The 21,391-nt window shown below is 34.0% G+C and overlaps 1 protein-coding gene across 2 annotated transcripts in view; it reads left to right on the forward strand.

Annotated features, from left to right (window-relative positions):
* The window catches only part of SLC4A10 (solute carrier family 4 member 10), a 187,896-nt gene that overhangs the window by 55,650 nt on the left and 110,855 nt on the right, over positions 1-21,391 (forward strand). For both annotated transcript variants that reach the window (XM_042952554.1, XM_042952553.1), the window contains exons 4-5: positions 1,719-1,879; positions 16,554-16,742. In XM_042952554.1, coding sequence (XP_042808488.1) covers positions 1,849-1,879; positions 16,554-16,742 — 220 coding nt within the window. In that variant the 5' untranslated portion in view covers positions 1,719-1,848. The remainder of the gene's footprint in view (positions 1-1,718; positions 1,880-16,553; positions 16,743-21,391) is intronic.

Raw genomic sequence — 21,391 nt, forward strand, 5'->3', positions numbered from 1 at the left:
TGAAAAAAAAAATTTGCAAACCATATATTTGACAAAAATATTATATGTAGAATATGTAAAGAACTCCCAAATTTCAATAGTATGAACATAAATCAATTAGAAAAATGAGCAAAAAATATAGTCTGGAAGTGATGCACATAATTTCTGCTTACAATTCATTATCCAGAGGTAGTCAGTAGTCATATCATCTCACCCAGTAAAAGGGGAGCCAGGTGGTGATATCCTATTCTTTACTAGGTAGAGAGGGAGAATTAGTTGATGAACAGTACTAATAACTTTCAAATGATTTATGAAATATTATGTCCCTGTCAAGGCCTGAAAATCATTAAGAACCAATAATATGAAAAATTCCCAGCGGTGTAGACAAAAAAATTCTATAAAATTCCAGCATTGAAGAAATACAGTCAGTGACTTGTGGCTTAAATGTAAATTTTTGCAACCTTCAAATATCTTATAAACTTATGGTAGGTATTAGGTATTCCCTGTCTATAAACTTTTGGTAGGCACAACTATTCTTCCCTATTGGTTTCATTTTCATTTCCTGACAATGTTTTACTCCCTGAACAGTGAGGACAGATCAATAGCTTTCTTTATCTTTCTTAGAACTCTGCACATTAATCATTCTGACTAGCCCTTGTGGTTGGTTATTTTCTGGCTGATCCACTGATTCCCTAACTAGTTACTGCAACACATTTCTCCTCCCCTGGAGCTGGATCATTTGACTACATAAAACAATAATACAATATTTTATAGAGAATTTGAGTGATATTGCACAGAAAGAGGAAGTTAGGGCAAAAATGACTAAGGAGAGAAGAAATAAGGAAAATGGTGAAGAGAAGGGGAGGAAAGGCAATTTAGGCTTTATTTAGGATATATTACAAATGGTGGAATTAAGTTGGTCATCTATTAGGATTAGACAACAAGTCCCTAAAAGAATGAGAGAAATTTAGTGCTTGTGCCATAGCAGTAGAATCTCTGGTTTCTCTTTATTTCTTCCATTTTTTCTCTTTATTCCTTCCACTTATCTTACTTGAAGAAACTTAAATATTACAATTCATTTCACTCCAAAAAGGCAGTGGTCTCCCATTTGTCGCCTTGATATCCAGGTTCCTCTGTTCTCCATCCCTGGAAGGAAGGCCCAGGGATTAGAGACTGAGCTCAGTGCTTATAGGTTCCTGTAGTCCCCAGGAAATGACTGTACTACATTTCATCCAAGCATGCCTAATATTTATTTTTCTTACAGAAGAGGACCCCAGTTATACTAGTCTCCCTAAAAATCGAATGGAAAAATTATCAGGAGATCAAATATTCTATTTTAAGACCTCCTACTACAGAAAAATGAGTACTCTTTCATTTTCTTTTGCATCTTTTTCAATTGCCATTATCCTTCTATGAAGTATACTCTATTAATTTTACAGCAGATTCACAGTGACCACTGAATAAACACAGTAAATATTTTTTCAGAGCTTGATAAACTAACAAAAATAACATTTGAGTTTTTCTTGGCTTTCTATACATCTTTCAGTGACAAAAAGAATGCTTGTTAAGTGGAATTAAAATGAAATAAACCAAATAACTTGGGCTAGGTTTTACTTCCCAAGCCCACAAAATCTAGAAGCAATGTGACTGTTTTTCTGTTTCTGCTTTTTATTCTTTGGATAAAGGATCATTCATCTACAATATGATATTCAATGTGCTGATAATATTTATTTGTGTAGGTGGCTGAAGTTTGAAGAAGATGTGGAAGACGGAGGAGAAAGATGGAGCAAGCCTTATGTGGCCACTCTGTCATTGCACAGCTTGTTTGAGCTGAGAAGTTGTATTCTGAATGGAACTGTGTTACTGGACATGCATGCCAACACTTTAGAAGAAATTGCAGGTATATCTTTTTTTTCCCTTAGTTTGTTTCACTCTTATGGGTATAGCTGAGGTTTGTTATTTTCTTTTCCTTATAACTCTGTGACTCTTGGAAAATCAGTTCTTATGGTCAGCAGAAGATACCTTAAAAATGACTTTCTCCTACCCCCTTATTTTAGATAAAAGAAGTTGAAATTTGGAGAAATATGGTCTAATTTGTTAATGGCAAGTCTAGAACAAAGAACTAATCCTGACTCCCATTTAGTATATACTGTTTCCACTATCATGCTTAATTAAGCTGTCACCATTAGAAATTTGAAGGAAAAAAACCCCACAAAACTAGAAAATGATTTTTTCAATATTCAAATACCTGAAATAATCATATTAAAAATTCAGTAGATACAAAAATTGTTAATTTAGAATAGAACAGAAAGGTATGACCATTTATTTTAAACGTAAAATAAAACTCATTAATTCCAGAGGATGGCAAGCAATGCATTTGAAATTAGTTTGTAATTTAATACTGTGACTAGCCCCTGGGATGAGAGATTTGTATTAGAAGCCTGTTATGGCTATAGAACATAGGCAGTTATATGTAGGAAACATCTTACTGTTACTCTAGAAATAGGGACAAAGAACTCCTGTATCTTTTGATAAAAGATATTAAACATGACAAACATGATAAATGTGTTTTCATAAAAGCAAAATAATACAAAAAGTTTTGAAAGAGTATAAATAAAATAGTTAATGGAGATTTTAAAAATAAAAACAAAGCAAGGACTTGGGCAGTTTTTAAAAATTTCTAGTTTGGAAAAAATAAATAAAAGCAGTTCCATGTAGAATTTTTTTGCAAAGTAGAAAGACTTAAGGGAAACTTTAATGTCTGCATTATATTACAGAGGAGGAAAAAACACCCCAAAACTCTGTAAATGTTTTTTGATTCCATAAGTGAGAGAATATTATATTAAAAAATAATGTACATAATTTAATCTTCAGAATAGCCTCATGAAGTGTCATTCCCAATTTTCAGTAAGAAAATAGAAGTTCTGAGATTTTCATGGCACTTGTTCCATCTAAGGGCCCCTGTAAGTTGTGTGTTCCTTATATTATACTACAACCACTGGCTGAAGAAAGAGAATGACTTGAAGTAGATGTTGCCCAGATTTTAATGATTGTTTAATTACTTTAAAAATTATTTATTTGGACATTGATGCAGATAGGCATGCATACATTGTGATATGTGTGAAAAGAAGGATATCCTGGCTTAGGATAAAAAGGTTAGAGAGGGAGGGAGCTAAAACATAAGAGACTCTTAAAAACTGAGAACAAACTGAGGGTTGATGGGAGGGTTGGGGGGGGGTGGGTGATGGGTATTGAGAAGGGCACCTGTTGGAATGAGTACTGGGTGTTGTATGGAAACCAATTTGACAATAAATTTCATATTAAAAAAAAAGCAAACAGGAAAGAGAAGCCTTCCTTCTGAGTTTCATACTACACCTATGAAGAGCTTTCCCTTTATTTTTAAAAACTTTTTTAAATGTTCATTTACTTTTGAGAGAGAGAACGGGGGAGGGGCAGAGAGAGTGAAGGAGATGCAGAATTTGAAGGAGGCTCCAGGCTCTGAGCTATCAGCACAGAGCCCTGCTCGGCTCAAACTCACAACCGTGAGATCATGACCTGAGCTGAAGTCAGATGCTTAACCGATGGAGCCACCCAGGCGCCCCAAAGAGCTTTTCCTTTAAATGAATGAACCAAAGGGGCTCCTGGGTGGCTCCGTTGGTTAAGCATCAGACTTCAGCTCAGGTCATGATCTCACAGTTTGTGAGTTTAAACCCCGAGTCAGGTTCTGAGCTGTCAACACTGCTGGAGCCTGCTTCAGATTTTGTGTCTCTATCTCTGCCCCTCCTCCACTCATGCCTGCTCTCTCTCAAAAATAAACAAACATTAAAAAATAAATAAAATACCTAACTAGAAAAAATAAAATAAAAAAATAAAATAAAATAAAATAAAGTAAAATAAAATAAAATAAATAACTAAAGCCAAATAGGCTATATGAACTTAAATACAGTATACTTTTCAGAGGAACCCAGGATGCAGTAATGGATCACTCTAAATCAAGACTTAAAGAAAAGGGTTAACTTAGGAATTAGCAAATTTCTTGTGAATGCTGGAACAGTAGTTATCCAACTTAATTTCTTAGCTTTACATTATGGGGTCCTGCCGATAGCCCCTAAACATTTTTATGTTTTAATTAGGAACCAAATGGCTGGGTTCTTCATGGTACTTTGCAATTTAGGAAGCTCTTTTAAGTAATTCTATACTATCTTTTTGATACTCAAAACAAAATTGGGCCTCAGTATTATTATTGTTATCCTTTCTTTATAAATAAACTGAGATTCTGAAAGTTAAAGATCTTGCCCAAAATAAGGAGTTTGTTTCTGCTGTTTATGTCAGTGATGACATTACCTTTGAAAAATGGAGTAATCCAAAATACTTTTGGATTGGCTATATCTAATGAGGCTGTCAAATTCGTCAACCTGGCAAAATTAGCCTCAGAAAATACCCTTCATAGTTTTACCAGGTTTTAAATTTCTTAAAGCATATAATTTCTAATGCTTTCTTTAGAAATTTATTTCTACCAGGAAATCTTCTCCCATGAATTTGACTAAACCTCTGTTCATTTCATCACCTTAGTTCCGTTTTATTGTCTAAATTTATGCTTCCTTTCCCTACCACTGCTCCTTTCCCCAAGCTGTGGGAAGGTTGTTAGCTGTGTTAATTCTCGCTCTTGAAAGCAAATTACATTTTCTAAGTCTATCCTTACAAAGGAAAGTAGTTCAATGGAAGACTTGATACCCCAAATAGCTTTTATTCTTCTTGTTTAATTAGTCTGTATCTTTCTGTCTCTAAAGTAGCTCATCTTGAATGTCCCATTTACAGTGTAGAGCACTCTGTAAAATACCATCCAGAAGATGTCATTAGTTTAGAGCTAATACCACATTACAAACATATAATTAAAAATACTTGTTGATCACTATTACCTTAGATTCCTTTTCACTCATTAATGAGAGGAGATTCCCTCTTTTTGAGTAATTGTAATTTGACTTCTTTAATCCAAAGGTATTTATTTCTGCCTTCAATAAAATCTTATTAGAACATTTTCTCCCTTTAGCTTATAATGATTTTCTTACTGTTTACTTATTGCTATTTTTACTTTGTGGCAATTGAGCCCTATTGCTAAGCGTAATAAGTATGCTTCATATTTTTAAGACTTCTAACTTTATATTTTCACATTATATTTTATTATCATGGTAAAGTTTATAAGATAGGGAGGAGGATATATGCCCTATTTTATAAACAGATAAACAGAAAATGATGTATCATAGGTAATACTGGCAGACATGGGAATAATTTCTTTTATTAACCTATAATCATAAGTTTGGTTTTATTCTATTTCATGATAATTTGTGACCTTAGTGGTTAATAATAAGACTGGAACTTATCTTCACCTCTTATTTGTCATGTTTTCCTGTATGTTAGGCACTTACTAACATATGAATCACTAGTTTCAATTGTCCAAAAGCTGGATATAATATGTGTCTTTAAGGGCTCTAAACTCTTACATTTTGTGAATGTGCAGGCTTTGCAGCATTAATATTTTCTAGACATTTTCTAATAGAGAAATATGACCCAGATATTGTTTTAGAATTATCAAGGATTTTTATATCAATGTTCTGATTTAATAGAGTCTTAGATAATTCTTTCAAGAGATTTTTGTAGACTTAACAGGAGGAAATCCCATTTGTATCTGGCAGGTCTGTCAAGAATGTCTAGTATAATTAAAGTAGGATTTTCTTTTGGACAAAGTTAATTTAAAAATGTCTATTTCCCAATGTTTCAGGAAACTCAGGATAAACTTAAATGTCTTCCTTCAAAATATTATTTAACCTTTTCAAATCCTAAATTCTCCATATGTAATTTCTTACCATGATTTATTCTGACATGGAGATTAATTGTATTTAAAATGCTTCTTAATTACATTCATATAAATTACACGTGATTTTATGGTCTGTGTTAATCTCTTTGAAATTCAGCACCGTAAAGGTTAATAATGGAAGTATTCTGTCTGCGTGTGTATGCTTTAACCTAATTCTGTCAATGGGAGTTAAGAAATGAAAACCAAATTAAAGTTAGTACCATGATCAGATTATCAGTCATAGCTCTCAACTCATTAAAAAACTTTTGTTGTTAAAAATAGACTATTGGAGGAAAAATCAATATTTTGCTCCACTGAATGTAACCTGCAGATTTGGGAGTATGGGAATAGCCACATTTTAAAATATGTCTATACTATTACCATCCTTGATCTGGAAAGTAAGTGTTCTTAGGGTAGTTCACATTTTTAGTGTACACACTCCTGTGAATGGGGTCAAGCAAACTGCTGAATTTAGATTCTTTCTATTTCTCACTCCTACCCCTCGCATCTTTTGAAGGTAAAACAATGGGCTTTTAATGTATATGACTATCTTTTAAGAGGCAGAGATTTATATAGAATTGGTAACATCTCATGATCTCTGGAGGTTTTCATTCACTGGTCAAGATGGATTGATCACGATAAAATAATTGCCCAGTTAAAATGAAACTTAATTTTCATTTTCTGAGGCTTTTTCCACAAAGGGTACTAGTGTTCCTAGAGCCTGCTTGGTGCTAGAAGCATGTGCCTTATTTATCCTTTTCGTTCTTGCTTCTTCCGATATCACCCAGATCTTGGCATTGTGCTTTGGCAGGCTAGACTGTATTATTTAGACATCATAGCCTGCTGAGATTGTAGGACTTGATGCTGGGCCCAAAGCCATTATGGCTCATTATCCTTTCCTACTTTTCAAGGTTAACACTAATGTATGTTATAGTGGTGAAGAGAACAATGAAAGTGATTAGTGAATCAGATTCCCATTGGTACTTAAATCTCACCTCAGTATAAGTTATGTTCTTAAGCAAGATGATTAACTTTTCTAGTTCATTAGGATCTATTTGATGCAGTTATACCTCAGAGGAGTTTACTGTGTATTTCTGTGTGGCTAATGAGCAGATGAGCATTTTTTTCTATTTACTTTCTCTTATGTAACTGTTTCAAATAAGCCCTTATTTCTCAAAAACTGTGAAGCTAGTGACTTAAAGGTTTTTGAAGTGCTCAAGACTGGAAAGACTGTACTTTGGTAAGAACTAAAAATTGTAATTATGTACATGGGGTTTTATGTGATTCATTTGATTTTGATTAGAATATTGAACTGAGGATACACATCACAGCTTACAAATGAAGCTGTGATACAATGGTATCCTTTTGGTGTTTTAATAACCTACTTTACAACTCATTATGAAGTTTATGCTACATATTTTATATTTATATACATTTTTCCATCTTAGCAAGATTTCAGTGTAAAGTCACATATGTTGGCAATTTATCATTTACTTTATTTCAAATTAATTATAACTACTTATCTCCAAAGAAGTGAGATATAGATTTAAATATTCTACACTATCATACATTTTCAGAATTGAAAGGGACTTCAGAGGTAACTATAGTGAATATCATGGCCGATTCCTGCACATACATTCTACCTCTTTACATTGTAAACAGAAAAGTAATAGAGCAAAGTTTGGCAAATTACACTCTATGTGCAAATATGCACCACTGCCTTATTTTGTTAGTCCTGTGGGCTAAGAATGGTATTATATTTCACATGATTGAAAAATAATGAAAAGAAGATTAATATTTTACAACATGAAAATCATATGAGATTTAAATTTCAGTGTCCATTAAAAGGTTTTATTGGCACACAACTATGCTCATTTGTGTACATGTTCTTTATGGCTACTTTCATGCTCTAAAGGCAGGCAGAGTTGAACAGTGGTTACAGAGATTGCATGGTTTACAGAGCCTAAAATTTTTTATCTGGCCCATTACAGAAAAAGTTTGTCTACCTATAGTTTAGAAAACTGACTCCAGAGTGAAGGTTAGTTCTTAATCAGCCTAAGCCAGTCATGGGGACAATATTTCCTTAGCCAGGGATTGTCTCAGCATGGACAGGGCTATGTCAGTAGGACTTAAGAGAATTTGTCTTTTAAGAGAAAGTCACAAAAGTCAAAGAATATGTGGATATCAACAAAGATATAGATTTCTTTTTTGCTGTTGGCAGCTACCTTATGACCATAAAGAAAATCAGCCTTAAGGTTAAACTCACACCTAGAGGAGGGAGAAACTGACAGAGTCAGAAAAACAGAATTAAATCCAGCCTAACATTGATTTTCCATTATGTGAGCCAATGAAATTCATTGTTTTATAGTTTGATTGGAATTTTTGGTTTTTTAAATTGAAGTATAATTGGCACACATATTATACTATTTTCAGGTGTACAGCATAGTAATTTGACATTTATGTGCATTTTGAAATGCTCACCATATGACTCTGGTTACCATCTGTGTCTCTCTGTATTATCTATGTTCCCTGTCCTGTATATTACATCTCCATGACTTATTTTATAACTGGAAGTTTATATCTCTTGATCCCCTTCACCATTTTTGCTCTCCCTCAACCTGCCTTTCCTAGGGAACCGTAAGTCTGTTCTCTGTATCTGTGAGTCTGGTTTTGTTTTGTGTGTTCACTTATTTTATCTTTTACATTATACACATAAGTGAAAACTTACAGTATTTGTCTTTCTCTGTCTGACTTATTTCACTTAACATAATACCCTCCAGGTCCATCTGTATTGTCACAAATGGCAAGAGTTTATTCGTGTGTGTGTGTGTGTGTGTGTGTGTGTGTGTGTGTGTATAAATACAATATCTTCTTTATTCATTCATCTGTCAATGAATACTTAGGTTGCTTCTATAGCTTGGCTATTGTAAATTATGCTGCAATAAACATAAGGCTGCATATATATTTTTGAGTCAGTATTTTCATTTTCTTTAGATAAATACCCAGAAGAGGAATTGCCGGATCAAATGGTAGTTGTATTTTTTTTTAATGTTTCTTTATTTATTTTGAGAGAGAGAGAGAGAGAGAGAGCATACAGAAGCAAGGGAAGGGCAGAGAGAGAGGGAGACAGAGAATCCCTCTGCCAGTGCAGAGCCTGACATGGGGCTCCAACTCCCAACTGTGAGATCATGACCTGAGCCAAAATCAGGAGTTGGACACTAACCGAATGAGCCACCCAGGTACCCCAATAGTTCTATTTTTAAATTTTTGAGGAGCATCCATACTGTTTTACTAGTGGCTGCACCAATTTACATTTCTACCAACAGTGCATGAGGGTTCCCTTTTCTCCACATCCTCACCAACACTTGTTATTACTTGTCTTTTTGATACTAGTCATTCTGACATATGTGAGGTCTCAGTGTGGTTCTGTTTTGCATTTCCTGATGATTAGTGATGAGCATCTTTTCGTGTGCCTGTTGGCCATTTGTATATCTTTAGATTCAGATCTTTTGTCCGGTTTTTGCTTTTGGCTATTCAGTTGTAGGAGTTCTTTATATATTTTGGATATTAGCCCCTTATCAGATATTTGGTTTGCAAATATTTTCTCTCACTCAGTAGATTGCCTTTTTGTTTTGTTGAGTTTCCTTTGCTGTGCAAAAACTTTTTCTTTGATGTGGTCCCATTTGTTAATTTTTGCTTTTGTTGCCCTTATCTGAGGAGACATATCAGGAAAATGCTACTATGTATGATGTCAAAGAAATTACTGTCTAAGTTTTCTTCTAGAAGTTTTAAGGTTTCTGATCTTGCCATCAAGTCTTTATTGTAAGTGAATTTTTGTGTATGCTGTAAGATAGTCTAGTTTCATTCTGTATGTAGTTTTCCCAACACCATTTATTTGAGGAGATTGTTTTTCCCCATTGTATGTTCTTGCCTCATTTGTTGTAGATTAATTGACCATATATGCATGGGTTTATTTCCGGGCTCTATTTGGTTTCATTGATCTATGTGTCTGTTTTTGTGCCAGTACCATACTGTTTTGACTACTATAGTTTTGAAGTGCTGTTTGAAGTCAGGGATGATGATACCTTCAGCTTTATTCTTCATTCTCAAGATTGTGTTGGCTATTTGGGGTCTTTTGTGGGTCCAAACAAATTTTAAGCTACTTGTCTGTGAAAAATGCCATTTTATTTTGATAGGGATTATTACATTGAATGTATAGATTGTTTTGGATAGAATAGACATTTTAACAATATTAATTCCTTCAATCCATGAGTGTGGTATATCCTCCCATTTATCTGTGTCTTCTTCAATTTTTTTCATCAATGTTGTATAGTTTTCAGAGTATAGGTCTTTTACTTTCTTGGTTAAATTTATTCCTAGGTATTTTATTCTTTTGGATGCAATTGTGAATGGGATTTTTTAACTTAATTTCTCTTTCTGATAGTACATTATTAATTTATAGAAATGCAACAGATTTCTATATATTAATTTTGTATGCTAGAACATTATTGAATTCATTTGTTATAATAGTTTTTTGGTGGCATCTTCAGGGTTTTCAGCAAGTAGTAACAGTTTTACTTTTTCCTTACTAATTGGAAAATGTCTTTTATTTCATTTTATTGCCTAATTGCTATGGCTGGAACTTCCAATACTATGTTGACAAAGAGTGGTGAGAATGAACCTCCTTGTCCTGTTCCTGATCTTTGAGGAAAAGCTTTCAGCTTTTCGCCATTGAGTATGATGTTTGCTGAGTTTGTCATATATGGTCTCTATTATGTTGAGGTACATTTCCTTTACACCTACTTTGTTGAGAGTTTTTATCACAAATGGGTGTTTTATTTTGTCAAATACTTTTTCTGCATCTATTGAGATGATCATATGATTTTTATCTTTCATTTTGTTAATGTATATCACCTTGATTGATTTCAACAATTCTTGCATTCCTGGAATAAATTCCAGTTGATCTTGGTGTATGATTCTTTTAACATATTTTTGAAATTGGTTTGCTAATATCTTGTGGAGGATTTTTGCATCTATGTTCATCAGGGATACCAGCTTGTAATTTTCTTTTTCTTTCTTTTTTTCTCTTTTTTTTTTTTTGTGGTGTTTTTGTCTGGTTGGTATAAGCATAATGATGGCATCATAAAATGAGTTTGGAAGTGTTCCCTTCTTTCAATTTTTTGGAATAGTTTGAGAAGTATAGGTATTAAATATTCTTTGAGTGTTTAGTAGGATTCATCAGTGAAGTCACTTGATCCTGAACTTTTGTTCACTAGAAGTTTTCTTTTTAATACTGATTCACTGTCCTTACTAGTAATCAGTATATTTAGATTATCTATTTCCTCATGATTCAGTCTTGAAAGGTTGTGGGTTTCTAGCAATTTATCCAATTCTTCTAGATTGTTGAATTTGTTGGTGTAGATTCATAGTAGTTGCTTATGATCTTTGTATTTCTGTGGGATCAGTTGTAACTTCTCTTTTATTTCTGATTTTATTTGCATTTTCCTTTTTTTAAAAAAATTTGATGTGTTTGGTTAAGGATTTGTCATTTTTGTTTATCTTTTCAAAGAACCAGCTTTTAATTTAATTTATCTTTTCTATTGTCTTTTTAGTCTCTATTTCATTTATCTTTGCTCTGATTTTTATTATTTCCTTCCTTCTACTAACTTGGGCTTCATTTGATCTTCTTTTCTAGTGCCTTTAGATGTAAAGTTACTTATTCGAGATTTTTCTTGTGTCTTGAAGTAGACTTGTATCCCTGTGAACTTGTCTCATAACTGCCTTTGTTGCATTCCATAGATCTTTTAGATGTTTTCTTTTATTTCAAGTTTTTATTTAAATTCTAGTTAGTTAACATATATGGTAACATTAGCTTATTTGGTGTGTGTGCATGTGTGCGCGTGTGTGTGTGCATGTGTGTGTGTGTATTTAGATCACTCCTGATTGTGGGTTGCCCCTCTGGTGTTTGGTGAGAGCATGTCTCTGCATCTCCTACCAGTCTTGATGTGGTGCTTTTATCCTTTGTTGTGGAACAGGTGTTCGGCTAGTTCTCAGGTTTTTTCACAGACTATTTTTCCACATGTAGCTGTATATTTGTTTTGTCCATGGGAAGAGGTGAGTTCGGGTCTTCCTATACCATCATCTTGAATCTCTTCCTTTGAGTTTTCTGTTATTGATAAACCCAACTCTGCCTTCACTTCATATACCATTATAAAATAATTATGAATGTATTAAAACTACCCAAAATCCAAACCTGGGACCCATAACCTACTTAAAGGAAATCTTACACTGGAAAATATTTACTGAGGGTTTCAATATTCTAATCAGTCCATTAGGTGCCTTATATATTTGTGCCTACAGCATATGAGATAGATATTATCTCCATGTTACAAATAAGAACGCTGAGGTTATCCAACTTTATAAGATCACATAGCTAGAATGTGCTACAGTGACCCAAATCTGTTTCCTTAGTCCATTTCCCTTTTACACTGAAGTAAACATTGTTTGTAGGGGAGAATTATGCTAATATTGAATTTTTTGTTGTACTCAGTAGGATTGTGGAAGGCAATTCATTGTGATATGCTTGCTTTACTCCTTGTATAAGGAGTTAGTGCCTCAAAAAATTAAATAGTTAATATTTGATAATCTGGGAGCAGATTAATTATACCGAAGTTGTTGTTAAATTATGAATTTAGTTTTTAGAGCAGTTTTAGGTTCACAGAAAAATTGAGGGGAAGATACAGAGATTTCCCATAAACCCCTGAACTCACACATGCATAGCCTCCCTCACTATCAATATCCCTCACTAGAATGTTACGTTTGTTACAACTGATCAACCTACATGGACATGTCATTATCACATAAAGTCCATGCTTAACACTGGAATTCACTCTGAATGTTATACATTCTGAATGGATTTGGACAAAAGTATAATGACATGTATCCAGTATTATGATATCATACAGAATATTTTCACTGCCCTAAAATTCCTCCTGTTTCATGTATTTATCCCTTCCAAATCCCCTAGTTTTGAAAAAGGAGATACTTGTTCTTTTGTTGTTATTATGTGATTAATTAGTGTTCTTTAGTATTTTTTATTACCTAAAACTCCTCCTGCAAAAAATGAAAAAGTTATGAAATTGCTGATATCTGTTTTTGACTTACAAAATGGCGGTTTTATATGAGTCACTCTGATGCTAAGGTAAAACCTTGAAGTTTCTATTTATTCCTACTCCTACCCACTCTCACACAATTTTGTGTGTATCATTACGGTATCCTTTCTCTGTATGTGTGTATGTACCATAAATAGAATCATACAATATCAGTTCGTTTGCGACTTTGGTTGTTTCTTTAAAAACAGAATTGACTATGTTTTTTTTTAATTAAAACATTTAAAAATTATTATTGAAGTGTAAAAAATTATTATTGAAGTATAATTGGCATATAATGTTATATTAGCTTCAGGTATACAACTTGATTCTGCAGTTCTATACATTACTCAATGCTCACCCCGATAAATGGCTCACCATCTGTGCCTATACAATATTACACTAGTACTGGCTATATTCCCTATGCTGTACTTTTCATCTCCATGACTTATTTTTTGTTTTAATTTTTTTAATGTTTATTTTTGAGAGAGAGAGACAGACAGAGAGATAGAGAGAGCATGAGCAGGGGAGGGGCAGAGAGAGAGGGAGATACAGAATCCAAAACAGGCTCCAGGCTCTGAGCTATCAGCACAGAGCCTGATGTGAGGCTCAAACTCACAAACCATGAAATCATAACCTGAGCTGAAGTCAGATGTTTAACCAGCTGAGCCACACAGGGACCTCCTCCATGAGTTATTTATTTTATAAGTGGAATTTTGTACCTCTTAATTTCCTTTATCCATTTCATTCCTCCTCCTACCTCCCTCCCTTCTGGCAACCACCAGTTTGTTCTCTATATTTAAGGGTCTGTTTTTCTGTTTGTTTGTTCATTTCTTTTGTTTTTTAGATTTCACGTGTAAGTGAAGTCATATGGTATTTGTCTTTGTCTGACTTATCTCACTTAGCATAGTATCCTCTAGGTCCATCCATGTTATCACAAATGTTAAGATCCCATTCTTTTTTATTGCTAACACTCCATTGTATATATGTATGTATATGCCACATCTTTATCCACTCATCTGTTAATGGACACTAGTGCTGCAATAGACATGGGGGAGCATTTATCTTTTTTTTTTTTAATGTTTATTTACTTTTTGAGAGAGAGAAAGACAGAGTGTGAGCAGGTGAGGGGCAGAGAGGGAATCCAAAGCAGACTCCAGGCTCTGAGCTGTCAGCACAGAGCCTGAGGCAGGGCTTCAACTCACAAACCACAGGATCATGACCTGAGCCAAAGTCTGTTGCTTAACTGACTGGGCCACCCAGGTGACCCCGGGGGCATTTATCTTCTTAAATTAATGTGTACATTTTCTTTGGGTGAATACCCAGTAGTGGACTTACTGGATCATATGGTAATTGCATTTTTAATTTTTTGAGGAACTCCATATAGTTTTCCACAGTGGCTGCACCAACTTCCATTCCCTCCAGCGGTGCACAAGGGTTCCCTTTTCTCCACCTTCTCTCCAACACTTGTAACTTCCTGTCATTTTTGATACTAGCAATTCTTACTGGTGTAAGGTGATAATTTTTTTTGGTTTTGAGTTACATCTCCCGATGATTAGTGATGTTGAGCATCTTTTCACGTGCCCGTTGGCTACCTTTAGTCTTCTTTTAAAAAAATGTCTATTCAGGTGCTCTGCCCATTTTTTAATCAGGTTGTTTATCTTTTTGGTGTTGAGTTGTGTGAGATTGTAACATATTTTGGATATTAGCGCCTTCTCAGATATATGATTTGCATATATTTTCTACCATTCAGGAGCGTCTCTTTTTATTTTGTTGATTTCCTTTGCTGCGCAGAAGCTTTTTCATTTGATATAGTCCCATTTGTTTATTTTTGCATTTGTTGCCATTGCTTCTGGAGTCTGATCCAGTCAGGAGCTGCTTTGGAGGGGTGCTTGCAGAGGCAGGTGTGTTGAGTGGGGGTGGGTGTGCAGGAGAATGCTCAGGTGGGGCACACAGTGCTAACAAGGTAGATGGAGAGTGTAGAGCTGGCTCCCACAAATGTCCTGCTGTCTAGATGGGGGGTGGGGGGAGTGAAAGAGAAATGGCACCTGCCAGAACTTTCGCTCCCAGTGAAATCTCCTGTAGATCCCTGCGCCTCCGGTATGTCGATAAATCTCCTTCACGTACACACCAGACAGTTTTCAAACTGCTGCTTCTGTGCTGTGTTTTCAGCGGAATTATTTAGTAAGCTGGCCCTTTAAGAGTAGGGACTATAGTTTCCTATTGCCTTAAGGCTCCCCTGGAGTTAAGCCTGTTAATTATGAAGCTCCTGGAATTAAGCCCTGCTGGTTTTCAGAGGCAGAGATTTTAAGGGAACTTTTCTTACCAGAGTGGGTCCTCATTGCCAGGACTGCCTGGGGGGTGGGGGGGTCTGATCCTCTTGCATTTCCATGTTTGTGATGTCCAGTCCTATCTGTGATTAGTGCTGCTAGGGGTTTGGTTTCCAATCACATCTCTGCCTTTCTTACCCTTTTGTATATGGCCTTCTCTCTATGACTAGCTGTGGAAGGCCTGTTCTGCCTGCCTTCAGGCCATTTTCAGTTCTGTAAATGTAGCTCTGATCCTCCTACTCCACCATCTACTCTCCTTCCTACAATGAGGTTCACTGAAGTGATCTTGGTATATGACCAAAAAACTTAAAATTCTGTTACTCATCTACTTATTTTATAGGTGTTTCTGACGCTACTATGATAAATATCAGTCTGCTTAATTATAGCCTCCGAAATCTCACCTTTATTATTTGTTTTATGTTTATAGAAGACCTTTTAAACATAACCACATTTTCAAGGAAGGTGTGCCAGGGTTGACTTAATATCCATGTGAAAGAGTTGTTTACTCTCCAAATGCAATGACTAGATAGCTGCCTAAGCCTCCCTGCCTCAGACTTTTACAGATGGACTTTTGTTTACCTGAAGAGGAAATATGGAAGTCATTTTCTGCTAGAAAAAGGGAGAAAAAACCATATTAAAATATAAGTATAAAGCCACCTTACAATTTTATAATTTTTTTATGTTTATTTATTTTTGAGACAGAGACAGAGCATGAACAGGGGAGGGACAGAGAGGGAGACACAGAATCCGAAGCAGGCTCCAGGCTCTGAGCTGTCAGCACAGAGCCCGGCGTGGGGCTTGAACTCACGAGCCATGAGATCATGACATGAGCCGAGATCGGATGCTTAACCGACTGAGCCACCCAGGTGCCCCTACAATTTTAAACATAGTAATTATATTGACACTACCACTGCTACTGTTTCCTCCCATCAGTGTGAATAATGGAGAATATAAAGTGCTTTGTTCTCAATACAACTATGTCCATTTAAAAAATAACACTCCATTAAATTGTTACATATTTAAATTGAATGGTTTATATTAACATTTTTTCCCAAGTCTTTTTGTGCAACATTTCAACAAAAAGAGGCAAGTTTCTGTTTGTAAGACCGTATCTAGAGATTCTTAAAGGAGTTCATTCTATTTTAAGATGAATAATATTATCTAGGGTGTGCATATTTGGACTCAGTGATTTGCTGCTTGCATACTATGCAGTGCTAATCTTTTCTTGCCTTTCCTCTTCAGACATGGTCCTTGACCAACAAGTAAGCTCAGGTCAGCTCAATGAAGACATACGTCACAGGGTCCATGAGGCACTGATGAAACAGCATCACCACCAGAATCAGAAAAAACTCACCAACAGAATTCCCATTGTTCGTTCCTTTGCTGATATTGGCAAGAAACAATCAGAACCCAATTCCATGGATAAAAATGGTAAATGTTTCTTTATTGTACTCTTTATGTTTATTATAGGTATCTGAAATTTCAAAGTGTCTCTAAATTCTTTAAAACGTATTTTATTTGAAAACATAGTTTTCAATTATTGTAGAATTATTTCTTTTATATATGTATAGAGATATATATACATATATCTCTATACACACACACACATATATATAGTCTGATTATCAAGCATCAAACTATAGAAATTTTAACAAAGAATTTAAGTTTCCTGAAATGCTCATGAAAGAACACAAAAGAACTTTTGTCTAATGAGAAGTTACGTACTCAAATGCAGTGAACGTTAAACCAAGCATCAGTTGTATCCCAATCAAAGTCTTAGTCCTTGTTCCACAACTTGAGAACGTAATGTAATGCTTTAAGTTATGGTTGTTTTGGTTAAAATGAATAAATATCACCAGTTATTGTTTGTGGAAAAAAGATATTGATTTCGTGTTGTTCATAGTCGGCAAATTCCATGAGAGATTATGATTGAAAAGACCAGCTGGTGGCTCTGCATATATGAAGCCTGATTTCCAGCTCGTAGGCTCATTGCTGTTTGCTGTGCTATGTCCACACTGTCCATGGAGCCACATGTACTTACTATCCACTCACACCACAGAGATGACACCAACCACTGTTTTTTTTAGCAATCATGCCTTACTCCTAGTAGCTTATGCTTGAAACTGTTTTCTCCTTGTGTGGTTTGTTCTCTTGCATCTATTTGAAACCTTCATCATTTGCACTAAGGAAGTTGCTTAGGAATCTCTTGTTGCATCCATCCTGGACATTAGTCTTGTGAAGGAAAATAAAGTTATCATGAGGATGATACGAATTTGTTAAATTTTCATCAGCTATAAAAGTTTCCAGCTTTAAAAGATAAAAAATTAATGAAAAGTAATTTCAAATGCTTTACTAGACAGACTGGTTGCGACAAATGCACTAAAGCACGTATATTACTGCATGGACTATTTTATGTCATTTCACTTCTACTTTCAAAAGCGTTAGTGATGCCTTAAATACAAATGCATGAGAATGAGTTCTCTCCACATTTTGCTTTAAATAGGATTTTTAAACCGATTTTCCTACTACTGAATCAAACATATACTTATAAAAAATGCTGTAATAAATCACTGAAGATGGTTAGATGTACTGTTGTTTCAGAGCATAGAACCAGTTCTTAATGGCAAAATGATTTTTGAAATACTTATTTGATTTTTAAAAGACGCTTCAATAACAATGTAGGTCATTGTCATTATAGAGCAGTCTATAGTTGTGCATATACAGGTATCCCCTGCTTTCTAAAAGTTCCCATTATGCCACTTGACTTTTATGAAAGACTTACATTAGTGCCTGTTTTCACTAACCAAAAGAAATCCGAAGAGGATTTTGTTTTTACGAAAAAAGCTATTACTGTACTAATGTAGGTCTTAAAAGTGAAGTGGCATAAGGCAAACTTTCACAAAGTGGGGGATGCTCTTCATGCATTTTAGCTTATAAAAGGTTTCATAGGAACACTTTACTTTTGCATAGCGATGGAAACCTGTAAAAAGTTCAGTAAAGCTCTTTATGACATATACCAGCTTGTATTTGTAGATTTCACTGGGCATTTTGAGAATTTATAACTTACTTTGAATCATAGCACATATTTAAAATATATTCATATTCTAAGTCATAATTTGCTTTAAAATATGTTATACATAAAAATGATGAAATGAAGCTTTTATATTCTGAGGCAATCTAAATGTAGTACTTTTATTATGCTTATAATACTAGTACTTATTTCGGTGTGATGTTATAAAAAAAAGAGATTCAGATATTTACAAATTTTCACATTGGGCTTATATCTACATGATTCTAAAGATCTTATTAAAATATTTCTGTGAACTAATTCTCTACCAATATAAGCACATTTTAAAAATTCTGCCTTCATTTCATTACTTTTAATAGAAATCATACCATAAAACATATGTCTATAAGAAGGACGTGTGTTTATTTAAAAATTCAAGGCTTGTGGGCTGTGAACTAGCCATAATTTATATTTGAAATTTTCCTGGGGATAATGTTTACTATAAAATAATTTTATTGCATTTGTTCTTGGAGGGAAGAAGGTAATGAATTTACTGGATGATTAATTTATTGTAATATCATGTAGACTAGACACACTACTTGTTACTGCTTTAAACTATAATTCTCTATAATTCTATAATCTATCTATCTATAGACATATCTATATATATCTATAGATCTATCTACCTAGATAGATAGATTTGGAAGGATGGGATATGATATAGATAGATAGATCTATAGATATATATATAGATATATAGAATTCTGTAATAGTTCTATAATGATAGAATTATAGCCTTGAATCACAAGTCCACGTATAGACACAAAGGAATACAAAGTTTTCTGAAAGCCTACTTTTTGCCTTACTGAGGCAAATGCTTAGTTTTTCTGAAAACTAAAATATGAGTAGTTCTGAAGTGATTCTGTCACTGTCTGTATAATCAGCCTTTATCTAAAACACATAGAGATCTCTCTGAGGCACACATTAAGGTAATAAAAACTTGGAAACATTTCTTTTTTTTTTTTTGAAACATTTCTAATAAGATTCATATACCCAATTAAGTATTGTTGTAAAGTATGCTGTCAGAAATGGTTTTCTAAGCCTGGGCTTATAACACCTCCTTGTGACTCTGTTTTGCTTCTTCATACACTTTGCATAATTATGTGTGTTGAGAATTCTGAAAATATGTATAGACTTCACCAATTTAGAAATAAGTCTCCTATCCAGAAGTGAAAAAAAGTGTGAAAGACCTTTATTACTAAGGTTCTCAATCTACTTAGGAACTCTAAAAACTGACAAATTCTGGATAAACAAATCGAAATTCATAGCCATAAATATAGATTTGACATTATTTCAACATATGCAAAAGGGATTTATTTTTTTGTGCAGTAGTACAGAGAGATGCAAAACGATTTCAAGAAATCCAAAAGGGTGAAAATAATATTCTTATTATTAAGAAAAAAATCTCTTCAGCAGGGAATTGCTTGTAAAAAGATTGACTTTTTTCTTTTTAAGATTATAGAATAGGAAGTAAATGGAAAGCGGGTTTTATAGAAACTTGAAAACAAACGTTTTCCTTCGCCATCATAGGGATAGAAATAAGCCCCCTCTTTTTAATATACTTTCACTTTTGAGGCAAAACAGTTGAAATTCCCTCAAAAATGAGCTGATATTTATGTAAAGAAGTCTAAACGAGTCATATTAGATAAGGTTTCTGCTGCCTTAATTGACTTTTCCTTGAGCATATTACCTTGGTAGTAATCCCAAGGGTTAATTAAATTCAGTATTTCAGTCTGAGTTTCATGTGTGGATCTTCCCCATGTCATAGATTTAATTTGCAAGATAGTGATTTCCCAGCTCCTCTCTTCCCCAAGTCTGCACTATTTTGTTCATAACTTTTTTTTTTTAGTGATTTGTGATAATTTGTCAGTCTCACCTCTAAATATGTTAGCTTTACTTTTTTGTGTAATTTTTTTCTTGGTGTTTTGCACATTCTCTTAAGGGCCAAGATACAGGATGCTATGGATCCACCATGCATTTTAATGCCACCATGCTGTGTTTAACTTTCACTTTTCATTAAGCATCAAAACTGTGAGAATTAAATGTCTGATTCTGATGTTTCAATAAAAAGTGACAGTTACATTTGGCAAAACAACAGCAAAAAATAATAGAAAAATAATATCTTCTTTAACATTAAAGCCCTGAAAAAGATATGGGTAGAAAGTACTCAGAGTAAATATATCAAGAATACTCAAAGAATTCCTTGAAACCAGAAGGACTTTCTAAAAATAAAAATAAGACTTTTGTATTAAATGATCTGCAAAGTAAAAATATCAGGATATATATTTATCATTTAGGTCATGCATTTGGTTACATTTTGAGACATTTGGATTACAAATTTAATATCAAGTATTATTACCCTACTGATAACATTTACATTTTTAAAAATAATTTGAGACTCTTAGTTTGCTCAGATGTAGTCTTTTCTCATTCCACTGTGTTCTACTAATAATCTAACTCTATTTCTTTTCCTTAATATATCTTTTCTCCCCCCCCCCCCCATTATGAATACTTTCCAGTTGTATCTTTTATTTAGGATCTCAAAAGGAGTTACAGAGCAGAGGGTCTCTGACTTACTTTCAAAACCATAAATGACTAGAGAACATTTAGATTTGGAAGGATGGGATATGAGTTGATTCTTTAGGCCTGCATAGATTCCAGCTCTTAAAATAATGTACACATGTGTATTGTGAATGATTTTTATTTATGGCTTTTGGAAACCAGTTTTATTGCCTTATAATCTCTTCTTTTTCCAAATGCTGTACTTTTTATTTTCATACATATAATGCTATTATGTGTTTAGATATTTATATGCTTTCATGTTTTTTAAATACTGTGGTCTCATAAGTAAGATACCAAAAATTTTAAAATTATATCTCATAATGTTCTATCTTTGAAGAAAAAAAAAACTAGACCTATAATTCTTACACTTGATCTTAGCCAAAAGACCAAGAAGCGATAGACTTATAATTCTTAGAATTACTTGAGAGAAAACATGTTGAAGATTTATGTA

The sequence above is a fragment of the Panthera leo genome, chromosome C1 (genome assembly GCF_018350215.1).
Source record: "Panthera leo isolate Ple1 chromosome C1, P.leo_Ple1_pat1.1, whole genome shotgun sequence".
Classification (NCBI taxonomy): domain Eukaryota; kingdom Metazoa; phylum Chordata; class Mammalia; order Carnivora; family Felidae; genus Panthera; species Panthera leo.